The sequence below is a fragment of the Apodemus sylvaticus genome, chromosome X, assembly GCF_947179515.1.
Source record: "Apodemus sylvaticus chromosome X, mApoSyl1.1, whole genome shotgun sequence".
Classification (NCBI taxonomy): Eukaryota; Metazoa; Chordata; class Mammalia; order Rodentia; family Muridae; genus Apodemus; species Apodemus sylvaticus.
Window position 1 is genome coordinate 19,386,918 of NC_067495.1, and position 11,347 is coordinate 19,398,264.

The window sequence follows — 11,347 nt, forward strand, 5'->3', positions numbered from 1 at the left end:
CCTGTCCACAGCTGCCTGCTGGGCGTCAATGCATTGAGCACTACCGCCGGCTACGAAGATACTGTGTCTTTTCTCATGAGGAGCTCATTTGCAAGATGGCTGCCTGTCCTGAGAAGCTGGACCTGAACCTGGCAGCAGCTGTACATAAGGAGATGTTCATTATGGTGCAAGAGGAGCGGCGTCTACGAAAGGCTCTGTTGGAAAAGGTAAGTGGTAGTGGGGAAGAAAGGGCAACTTCCAGGGATAGATGTGCTCTTTATTCTTGGTGTGTAGGGAAAAGAGCTAGGTGCACCTGAATTGAAAAGCAGATTTTATTCTCAGTATTTACAGTACCTGGCAACTTACACAGGTCAGTTTACTTCACTGAGAGTGAGCTTCCTCATCTGAAAAATGGGAATTCTGTTTGTCTTTTTAGGTAGCTGAGTGAGTTAAGAATGTTTGTTCAAGCAGGGCGGTGGTGGCGCACGCCTGTAATCCCAGCACTTGGGAGGCAGAGGCAGGTGGATTTCTGAGTTCGAGACCAGCCTGGTCTACAGAGTGAGTTCCAGGACAGCCAGGGCTACACAGAGAAACCCTGTCTCGAAAAAACCAAATAGACAGGCAGATGAAAACCCCTGTTGTTGATCATTTTGGTCCCTTCAAGTTACTTAAAATGTAACTGATAGTCTCACTTTCCTACCTTGTAAAATGGTAATAAATACCTAAGCTTGATTTTGTTTGTTTTTGAGATAGGGTTTCTCCATGTAACCCTGGCTATCTTGAAATTTGCTGTATAGACCAGGCTCGCCTCAAACTCTACCTGGCTCTGCCTCCCAAGTGCTGGGATCAAAGGTGTGCGCCAGCATGCCTATCTTAAGCTTGATATTTATAATAGTGGTTGTAAACCTCAAGTGATTGGATATTTGTAAAAGAATCTATTACTACCCTTGCAGTATACTAGCAGCTGGTGTCAGTAGTATTAACACATGAAGAAAATGATTAAAATATGGAATGTTTCTTAGGAAATTCTATTTTATTTATTTTTTGATGTTTGCTATCTTTTGATCCTTTTTCACAGTATCCTAAGTTCTGAAATTAATAGGTATGCTCCATCATATCTAGCTTTTTTTTTTTTCAAGTTTTAAAGACTTTTGGTCTTGTAATTTATGGCTGAGTGTAATGGGGCAGACCTTAATCCCAGCACTCCAAAGGTAGAGAGGCAGGCAATCTATAAATTGACCTACCTGGTTAGGGAACAGCTGTAATGAGGCGTCTCCATGAGATGATGTTAGAAATTTAGTATTAGAGCTCAATGGCAGAGTGTCACCTAGCATGTAGAAGATACTGGGTTTAATCCCCAACATTGCAGGTCCTAGGGGATCCTGCATGGCCTGTTTTCAGGGGTAATGCATTTTTAGTTTAAGTTCATGTACACGCTGGTTATGGTGGTGCATACCTATAATCTCAGCATTTAGCAAGCATATAGAGGAGGATTGCCCTAAGTTTCAGGCCAGCCCAGGCTACATAACAAAGCTTGACTTAAAACACACACATAAAGCAAGATTCACAACTTTGCTGTGGGTGTTAGATCTAGGCCAAGTTTCAGCTATCGTAATGTTCGAAGTCTGCAGCTTCTCATTTGTGTTATTAGTTGGTAAATTTCTTGCCTTTTCCATGTATCATATTCTCCATATTTTAAACGATAGCTCCATGCTATGCCACAGTATGAAAAGGAACAAAATCAAGTTTGTAAGAATACCTTCCCATTTGGACAGAATTCTGTACATTTGATACTTAACTCAGAGATGAGTTCTGGACACCATAATCATGAGATCTTTAAGAGATAATGTGTGTTTGAGTATTTTTATGGAGATGACTCAGTATGAACCCATGTGTGTGATCTGAAGAAATCTAGGGGCTTTATCTTTTTAGCATTCTCTAACTTTGGATTCAAAATTGTCTGTAGTCAGATCCACACTTGGACAAATTGCTGGTTTTCTTCTGTTATCCTTTAATAAAATAAAATATGCTTATGAGATGCATATTCTTACCTAAAAGTAGAATATTTGTTGAGTACTTCATAATCCATAGTCTTAATATACTAAATTCTTAATTGAAATACTTAAAACAATCTAACAAGGATGATAGTTACTGCTGACAAGAGAAGGAAGCAAATCCAGAAAGATTTAAATAATTTTCACATGATGAATGGGCAGCAACCACAACCCCATTAGTGGAGCAAGATGTGTAATTTTTGTTGACCTCATGCCTTACATAGTAGTTTTGTTTTTGTTTGTTTGAAGAAATTTTATTAATTAAAACATAGATATGGTAGCATAATTCAGTAAATTATACTTTCTGAGCACAAGTAAGTCCCAAGGTTTAAAGTTGTTATGTAAGACAAAGCTATCGGAGCCAACATGTCTTCTTAAAATTCCCAAAGTTCCTCATAATTGTTGCCTTCAGTGATGCCGACATGTTTGCATATTTGGCTTTTCATATTGGCATGGATTGCTTATTTTTGTTTTAAACATTTTAATTGTTTTTGTCATTATTGGGTGGGTGGTGCATGTACAATAGTGATCCTATGGGAGGTATGGAGACAACTTTGGCGAGTCCATTTTTTCCTTCTTCCTTAACATGGCTTCTGGGAATTGAACTCAGGCTGCCAGGTTTATGCAACAAGAGCCTTTATCTGCTGACTCATCTCACTTGTCCTTGGTTTTATATGTCTTGTGAAATAGCTAGCTATATTGCCCAGGCTGGCATTGAGTTCACAGTAATCCTTCTGCCTCAGCCTTCTGAATGCTGGAATTACAAGCATTTGCCACAATGCCCAGCTCTTAATCTGAATCTCACCCAGATTTTTCTATCTTCTTTTTTTGTGTCCTGAAGTCCATACTGATCTTGTCAATTATGATCCATCAGAACCCCTGCTTTGAGATTATAGACTTGACAGAAGGCAGATATGATGTGAAGCTTGGCGTTCCAGTCTTCACAACCATCATCAGAGATTTGAGTTACTCTGATAGTGAGATGGGATTTCTGCCATCCCATCTGGTTCTGAATAATGTGTGGGTTATATGCCCCAGGGAATCACCGAGGCTGAGCGAGAGGCTTTTGAGCTGCTTCCAGATGATGAACGTCAGTGCATAAAGTGCAAGACCACATGTTTCCTATCTGCCCTGGCTTGCTATGACTGCCCAGATGGCCTTGTCTGCCTTTCTCACATCAATGACCTCTGCAAGTGCTCCAGCAGCCGCCAGTACCTTCGGTAAGTCTAGGGCCTATATGAAGAAAGGAGGAGAGTGCCAAGTTGGGCTAAAGTGTACTCTGCCCTGTCCTTTTCCAGGTATCGGTACACCTTGGATGAGCTCCCCGCCATGCTGCATAAACTGAAAGTTCGAGCTGAGTCCTTTGACACCTGGGCTAACAAAGTACGAGTGGCCCTGGAGGTGGAAGATGGGCGAAAACGCAGTGAGTAACTGGGGGTGGGGTAGCTGGAGGGACTTTACAGACAAGTTCTATTCTTGTTTCTTCGGTATCCCTGGCCCTTTTCCTCTGCCTTTACTTAATATTGCCTAATCCTTCCTACTCTCTTTCTCCAGGCCTGGAAGAACTGAGAGCATTAGAATCTGAGGCTCGTGAGCGAAGATTTCCTAACAGTGAGCTTCTACAGCGACTGAAGAACTGCCTGAGTGAAGCGGAGGCTTGTGTGTCCCGGGCTCTGGGATTGGTCAGTGGCCAGGAAGCTGGGTATGTTGATGTGAGGTGTTGTAGCACAGATAGCTTGCTGCTGCTGAAAAGTGTATTACACGGGGTGGATTCTGAATACAGTGGGGGGCTTGGACAATTGGCAGGAAGTTGCCAAATGTGAGATGATAGCCTGGGAAGCACTGCAGAGTACAAGGAAGACAGGAACTTTCATGGAGAAGGAGAGTCTTGGCAATGAGAAAAGTTAGAAGTGTACATTTCATAATCAGCATCTGTAGATGATTTGAGAGGTAGGTTGAGGGAGTTTGTGGGCAGGGAGGAGTGTGGGAGGTTGAGGGGCTAGAATAGGACACAAACAAGAAAAGCAGTATAGTTGCACTGCAATAGACGGTGGATTGTAAAGTTAGGGGCTTGTGGTGTAACTCCCTGTCATATCTAGTATATGAGGCTTGGGGTTCTATCTCCAGCTCCATGCAGGTTAGTGGGGGATGTGAGGATAAAGTCTGGCTTCTGTTAGCATCACTAGCTTATAAGCTTCTTCACCCTCCTACTGTTTTCCTCTCTCCTCCTATCCTTCACCCTATGAATAGGCTTAGATTTAAAAGTCCTCCTTGTAGCCTAGGAATTGTGGGAACATTGAGATACAAGATCGAAGTTAAACACATATGGTGAGGAGTGGTTTTGACACACATGAAAGGAGGGACCTGGGTTTGGATCTGAAATCTCATACATAAAACTCCATAGCCCTGACAGGGCGGCTGGTCTACAGATGACCCTGGCTGAGCTGCGGGATTTTTTGGGCCAGATGAACAACCTGCCCTGTGCCATGCACCAGATTGGGGATGTCAAGGTAAGGAGAGGTGGGTTTAGATAAGACAGGGTGCATGTGTGAGAAAATAGTGCCAAGTATGAACAAGGTTTAGGTTTGGGATTTGGGACAAGGAGCAGAGATCTGAGTACAAGCTGTTGAGAAGGGAAGGCTTCCCTGAGGAGGTAAAAGAGGTAACAAGGGTGTTTGCTGAGCCTGAAACAATGAATAAAGTTCATAAAAATAGAAGTAGGGTAGAGAAGGCAGGGGACCCCAGAGTGAGCATGAGGGTTTATGTAGCATAATATTTCTTAGGATGGAGGGTCTCTCAGTGCTTTGAGAACAGAGTCCCATGTAGAGAAAAGTGAAGTACAAATTTATGACCAATCATGAATAAAAGTGCCTAGGAATGTGCATTTTAATACATTCCATAGGGTATCGTATTGAGCAGTCAAGAGTTATGGGAACTACTGTTTTAGAGTTCAGACAATGACAGTTCAGTCCATGTCAGATTTCCATTTCTCAAAAGGTTGTGTTGGGAGATGCTGGAACAGAAGGATATGTTGTGGGTCCTCTTAAGTGGCCTCATCTGAAGGATTTGTTCTTTATTCATCCTGTACTCTGGTAGGGTATTCTGGAACAGGTGGAAGCTTACCAGACAGAGGCCCGTGAGGCCCTGGTCTCACAGCCCTCCAGTCCAGAGCTGCTGCAGTCCCTGTTGGAGAGAGGGCAGCAGCTGGGTGTGGAGGTTCCTGAGGCCCAGCAGCTCCAAAGGCAGGTGGACCAGGCACGGTGGCTGGATGAGGTAAAGCGCACGCTGGCTCCCTCTGCCCGAAGGGGGACCCTGGCCATCATGCGGGGACTGTTGGTTGCGGGTGCCAGTGTAGCCCCTAGCCCTGCTGTGGATAAGGCCCAGGCAGAGCTTCAGGAGCTGCTGACCATCGCTGAACGCTGGGAAGAGAAAGCCCACCTCTGCCTAGAGGCCAGGTAAATCCAACCTTTCCCCTTCCTGCCATTCTTTACTTGCAAATTTTAGTGGAGAATCTGAAGAAAATGGCTGTGGGTGGCCTTGGGTGTTACTCCCCAGAGTATGGATATTGAGTTTCTCTGCTCTTTTGTTCCTGGTCTTGGTTTTTGGGTTTTGTTTGTTTATTGGTTCTTTTTCTTTTTAAGCATATATATATACAGGCAGAGGTAGGCTGGTGTGTGTGTGTGTGTGTGTGTGTGTGTGTGTGTGTGTGTGTGTGTGTGGCCCAGTACCAGTAGGTCAGCATGTAAACATGCTCCAGAAGCACAGGAAGCAAGCAGATGAGTGGATATTTGTAAAAAGATGCCACAGGATACACAAGTGATCAGAGGGTAAACTTCTAGCAGGCTGGCAGAGTGGCAAACAGAGGCTCTTGGATTTATGGGTGCATGCAATCTCAAGTAAGCAGAACCTGGCAGCCATCTTTACCAATGTAAAAGCACAGAAGTTACAGAAAAAAAATAACAGCACAGCTCTGTACAGCTACTCATCAGGCTGTTTTCTGATCCATAGACCAAACTGGCCTGCTTCCACGCCCCTTCTTTTGTTGTTTTTAGGCAGAAGCATCCACCAGCCACACTTGAGGCCATAATCCATGAAGCAGAAAACATCCCTGTTCACCTGCCCAACATCCAGTCTCTCAAGGAGGCTCTTGCTAAGGCCCGGGCATGGATTGCTGATGTGGATGAGATTCAAGTAAGGACCGCCCCATCCACACCTAGACTTTCCACGTTGCTAGAAAAGATGATATATAGGCTTGTGCTGTGTTGTATGGCTAGAGAGGGATGCTACCTCTATCACATAACGTTTGCAGAACAGGGTCTGCTGAGGCTAGCCTGAAAGATGTGGATGGTAGAGCAAGGAGACAGGTGTTTACAAAAGTAGAAAGGGCAGGTACCTGGCAGTAGGTAGAAAAGACCACAAACGCATGCATGGTTAGTCCTGTATCCTAGAAGGCTGACTTGCTACTTGGACTGAGCCAGTTAGTACAAGCATGGTAGAGGGTACTCCTGAGGACAGTGTCAGTTGATTTTGCTCTGGGACTATGAGAGTAGACCATCTTCCCAGCCCAGAGCAGACATAGAGAATTAGTAGGTATTTGCAAGTTCAACTTGCCCTTTTCTCTCACCTATGCTCAGAATGGTGACCACTACCCTTGCTTGGATGACTTGGAGGGCCTCGTAGCTGTGGGTCGGGACCTCCCTGTGGGGCTGGAGGAACTGAGACAGCTAGAGGCACAGGTACTGATAGCACACTCCTGGAGAGAAAAGGCCTCCAAGACCTTCCTCAAGAAGAATTCCTGCTACACATTATTGGAGGTGAGACCTAGCACTTTTACCTATAGCCTCTTGTTATCTGACTGACTGTTTTGAAATATATTTGAGAATATGAGTTTTTGAGGGGGCATGGGTGAGGGGAGGAAAGACTACGGGGAGGTAGGGAAGCCTGGTCATTTGCCTCTGTCTGCCTGCCTCAGGTGCTCTGCCCGTGTGCAGACGCCGGCTCAGACAGCACCAAACGCAGCCGGTGGATGGAGAAGGAGCTGGGGTTGTACAAATCTGACACAGAGCTGTTGGGGCTGTCTGCGCAGGACCTCAGGGACCCAGGCTCTGTGGTAAGAAGCTTAGCTACAGATGGGTAAAGAGCCTGGTGATGACTGTCTGAACCCTGTGACCATGGGCAGACCACTTGCTTCCTGAGCTCAGTTTTCCTGGTTTGGGAGTGGGGTATTGAGTTCAGAGAATCAAAGAATCAGATTGTTTACCTATTCTTCCCCCTTTCCTGGGCACGGCAGATCGTGGCCTTCAAAGAGGGGGAGCAGAAGGAGAAGGAAGGGATCCTGCAGCTTCGTCGTATCAACTCAGCCAAGCCAAGTCCACTGGCATCGTCGACAACAGCCTCCTCTACAGCTTCTATCTGCGTGTGTGGGCAAGTGCCAGCTGGGGTGGGAGCTCTGCAGTGTGACCTGTGTCAGGACTGGTTCCATGGGCGCTGTGTGACAGTACCCCGCCTCCTCAGCTCCCAGAGGTCCAGTCTTACCTCATCCCCACTGCTGGCCTGGTGGGAATGGGACACCAAATTCTTGTGCCCTCTGTGTATGCGCTCACGGCGCCCACGCTTGGAAACCATCCTGGCACTGCTGGTAGCCCTACAGAGACTGCCTGTGCGGCTGCCCGAGGGTGAGGCTCTACAGTGCCTCACAGAGAGAGCCATCAGCTGGCAAGGCCGTGCCAGACAGGTTTTGGCCTCTGAGGAAGTGACTGCTCTGTTGAGACGGCTGGCTGAACTCCGCCAACGGCTACAAGCTGAATCCAAGCCTGAGGAATCCCTGGCTTACTCTTCAGATGGTGGAGAGGGCACTGGCAATATGCCTAAGGTGAGCTTTTTAGTCTAGCTCTTAACTTCAAATTCCTGTCCCCCTAGCCTATACAGAAGCTCTAGCTCTGCCCGTCTCTCCAGTTTTTAATCTCCTTTGGCCCAGCCTTTTTGTTCCATCCTATTATCTGTCCAAATTCCTAAACCCTGCTCTCTCCTGACACCCCATGTTTGCCTTCCTCCAAGAGATAGTCTTCCAGCTTTGGCACGGGTGAAGGAAGAGTAGGGCCTGGCTCTTCAGTTCAGTTACCCCTTGCCTTTTCCTGATCTTGATATTTGATAGGTCCAGGGGCTGTTGGAGAATGGGGACAGTGTGACCAGTCCTGAAAAGGTAGCCACAGAGGAGGGCTCAGGTAAGAGAGGTAGGTCTAGCTGTAGTGTGAGTGGGATGTTGAATGCATATTATCAGTGTGGCCCCCTGATGTCCTCAGCTCTGTTGTAGTGGTGTAGGATAAGACCAAGGACAGCCTCTAATCCTGCATGTCCCTGGTTCTTCCAGATCTGGAGCTGCTATCCTCGCTTTTACCACGGTTGTCTGGCCCTGTGTTGGAACTGCCAGAAGCAACCCGAGCCCCACTGGAGGAACTTATGATGGAAGGGGATCTGCTTGAGGTGACCCTAGATGAGAATCATAGCATCTGGCAGCTGCTACAGGCTGGGCAGCCTCCAGACTTGAAGAGGGTCCAGACACTTCTGGAGGTAAGGAAAGGAGTCGTTATTGACATGGCTGGGTCAGGCCAAGTAGGTAGAGAGCTTTCAGGCTCTGAGTACTTGCGTGCACTTGTCTTTTGGGAAAGGAAGAATGGGATAGGATCTTGCTATATAGTCGAGGCTGGCCATAAAATTCATGGCAATCTTCCTGCTTTGGCCTTGCAGGTGCTGGGATTACAGTCATGCATCACCAGACCCCACTTATAACTCAGCCTTTTTGCCTTCTGTGTTCACAGCTGGAGAAAGCAGAGCGCCATGGGAGTAGGACACGAGGTCGAGCCCTAGAAAGGAGACGACGGAGGAAAGTGGATCGGGTTGGGGAGCCCGATGACCCGGCACGAGAGGAGCTAGAGCCAAAGAGGGTACGGAGCTCAGGACCAGAAGCCGAGGAAGTCCAGGAGGAAGAGGAGCTGGAGGAGGAGACTGGGGGTGAGGTCCCTCCTGTACCCTTCCCCAGCAGTGGCAGCCCCAGCACCCAGGAGGACCAGGATGGCTTAGAACCAGTGTTAGAAGCTGGTTCAGACACCTCAGCCCCCTTCTCTACTCTGACTTCCCGGCTGTTGATGTCCTGCCCACAGCAGCCATCTCTGCAACAATTGTGACAGTGGCTGAGCCTAGCACAGACCCCAACAAAGATCCTTCCTTGGCCTCAAGGATCCTTTCTGACCATCACCTCTGCTTCTTGGAGGTGGGCGGGTAGGTGGAGAGACTCCCCCTCACCACCATCCCCAAGATCGTGACTTTTATATTCTGACTCCAAGGTATTGTTCAGACCTCAGCTCCTGGGGGCCGGCCCCTGGAGTCCTGCGTCCCTGGTAACCTCTAACCAGCATTCCCAGACACCAGAGGCAGATAGACAGGTGGGCAGGGGATCTACCGGGGCTGGGCCAGCACCATTCCAGAGACAAATCCAGGGCACATGCAAACTGGGGGACCTCTCCCTTATCCCCAGTTCTGACCCTGGGTCAGGCCATGCTACACTAACCTTCCCTCCCCACTTCACACTTTTGCCTCCCCTCCATTTTACTTCTTTCCTCTCCCCTTCATCTTTTCCCTTCCCCTTAATGTTCCACCCAGGAGGAGGAAACTTCACATAGCTGTCCTCACTGTTTTATTTTAAATGATTTTTGTTGGGGTTGAGCAGGGCTGCCTATGGTCTGCAGGCTTTTGGTGCTTGTCCACACACCCACCTCAACCCTCCCTGCCCACCCTTCCCTAGCTCCTTTCCTCCTCCTGGGTTCATGCTGTAATAAAGAAGATTGTTGGTGTGTAATTAATTTGTTCAAAAGGAGAAAAAAAAGCAAAACAAGAAAGTTTGTTTCAGCTAAAGCCTATTTTAATTTTATTTTATTATTTTCCTCATTAGAAATAAAACCCTTAGGAATGTTTTTTTGGAAACATGTTTCTGAAGTGCATTTCTCTTCAAAAAGAGAGGAGAACCTTCCTCGCCTGTTAATGGAGCAGCTGCAGTGCCAGTTAGTGGTAGGGCCAGGGAAGCAGGGCTCTGAATTTGAATTTTACCAACTTCTCTCTAACCTTGGAAAAGATATCCTTCCTGGTCCTCCCTCCCCCAAGTCCTTCCCTGTCTTCAGACTGGTGGGCCCTGGCCCCTTGATAATCTGCACAACAGCTTCCCCTAGCTTTGTGCTCCTGATTTTCTGTTCTCTGGGGGACTTTTTCTTCATGGCTTTATTGAGGTAGAGTTTCCACGATAGAAAGTTCAGCTGTTTTAAATAAGTAATTTGGTGAGTCAGACCATCCTTGATGTTTCTCCATTAGTTCTTTCTGCCCCTAATGAACGTGTGGTTAATTTGTAATTTCTCTGTCACTGTTAAACTGCTCTATTGAGATGAAATTTGCATAGCATACAGTTCATCCACTTAAAGTATACAATTCAGTGACTTTTAGTATATTTCAGTCATTGAGTGAATCATCACTGCAAAAAATTTTAGAATGTTTTTACAACCCTCAGAAGAAACCCCACATTGCCTAGGTATTCCCTCCTTACGCCCATTTGTCTCTTCTGGACATTTTATATAAATGAAATTATACAATATGTGATCCTTTTGTGTCTGGCTTCTTTGACTTGACATAGTAGCTTTAAGCCTATTAATAGTCCTACAGTAGTTATATTTTCACCCTTCTGAGCCTGAAAGAAGAAGGGACTATGCTTGATCAGGGACTGACTTCCTGAAATACGTTTAGACACGTTTTTGTGGATATCTATATGCATTTTTCTCAGATTAAGACCCACCAGATTGCATCATATTTATAAAGGAACCATAACCCTCTAAAGACTAAGAATATTCTTATGGTTCTGAGAGTTCTTGGTCCAGAGTTTCCCCAGGACATATAGGAGGAAGTATTTAAAAAAAAGCTTGGAGGCCCTGTTTCACTAGCTAACTTCCTGGCATCCCTGGCTTCTCCAAGGTTTTTCCTCTTATCAAGGTTATATTAGGTGTTACAGGCTAAAGTCAAATCTTGGTCCCTAGCTCAGGAACTCAGCACACCAGCACTCTTACTTTGCCCTTCCTCATTTATATGTTCAGAAGGATTATTTTGCTCCATTTCTCCCCTTTCCCAGGATTTCCAGTTGCTAGAAATCTAGTGATATATCTCACCTTCTTTAGGTGGCTTTCAGGGGTGGGAGCATGGCTTAGTCCTACCTGCCTTATGCAGTCTTTTAGTCTAGGTTGAAAGGTAAACACCAGTAAACAGTGAATACCCCTGTC

At 46.4% G+C, this 11,347-nt stretch overlaps 1 protein-coding gene across 10 annotated transcripts in view; it reads left to right on the forward strand.

Moving 5' to 3' along the window:
* The window catches only part of Kdm5c (lysine demethylase 5C), a 37,622-nt gene extending 26,946 nt beyond the window's left edge, over positions 1–10,676 (forward strand). For 4 of the 10 annotated variants that reach the window (XM_052171841.1, XM_052171840.1, XM_052171844.1 and 1 more), the window contains exons 14-26: positions 12–206; positions 3,072–3,253; positions 3,332–3,456; positions 3,588–3,735; positions 4,438–4,543; positions 5,130–5,488; positions 6,086–6,224; positions 6,668–6,847; positions 7,006–7,143; positions 7,324–7,905; positions 8,188–8,266; positions 8,404–8,603; positions 8,852–10,676. In XM_052171841.1, the coding sequence (XP_052027801.1) occupies positions 12–206; positions 3,072–3,253; positions 3,332–3,456; positions 3,588–3,735; positions 4,438–4,543; positions 5,130–5,488; positions 6,086–6,224; positions 6,668–6,847; positions 7,006–7,143; positions 7,324–7,905; positions 8,188–8,266; positions 8,404–8,603; positions 8,852–9,217 (2,799 nt within the window). In that variant the 3' untranslated portion in view covers positions 9,218–10,676. Of the gene's footprint in view, positions 1–11; positions 207–3,071; positions 3,254–3,331; positions 3,457–3,587; positions 3,736–4,437; positions 4,544–5,129; positions 5,489–6,085; positions 6,225–6,667; positions 6,848–7,005; positions 7,144–7,323; positions 7,906–8,187; positions 8,267–8,403; positions 8,604–8,851 lie in introns of those variants that run through there. The other 6 variants (XM_052171842.1, XM_052171846.1, XM_052171845.1 and 3 more) reach the window with 4 other exon arrangements.
* Positions 10,677–11,347: the final 671 nt, after the last annotated feature.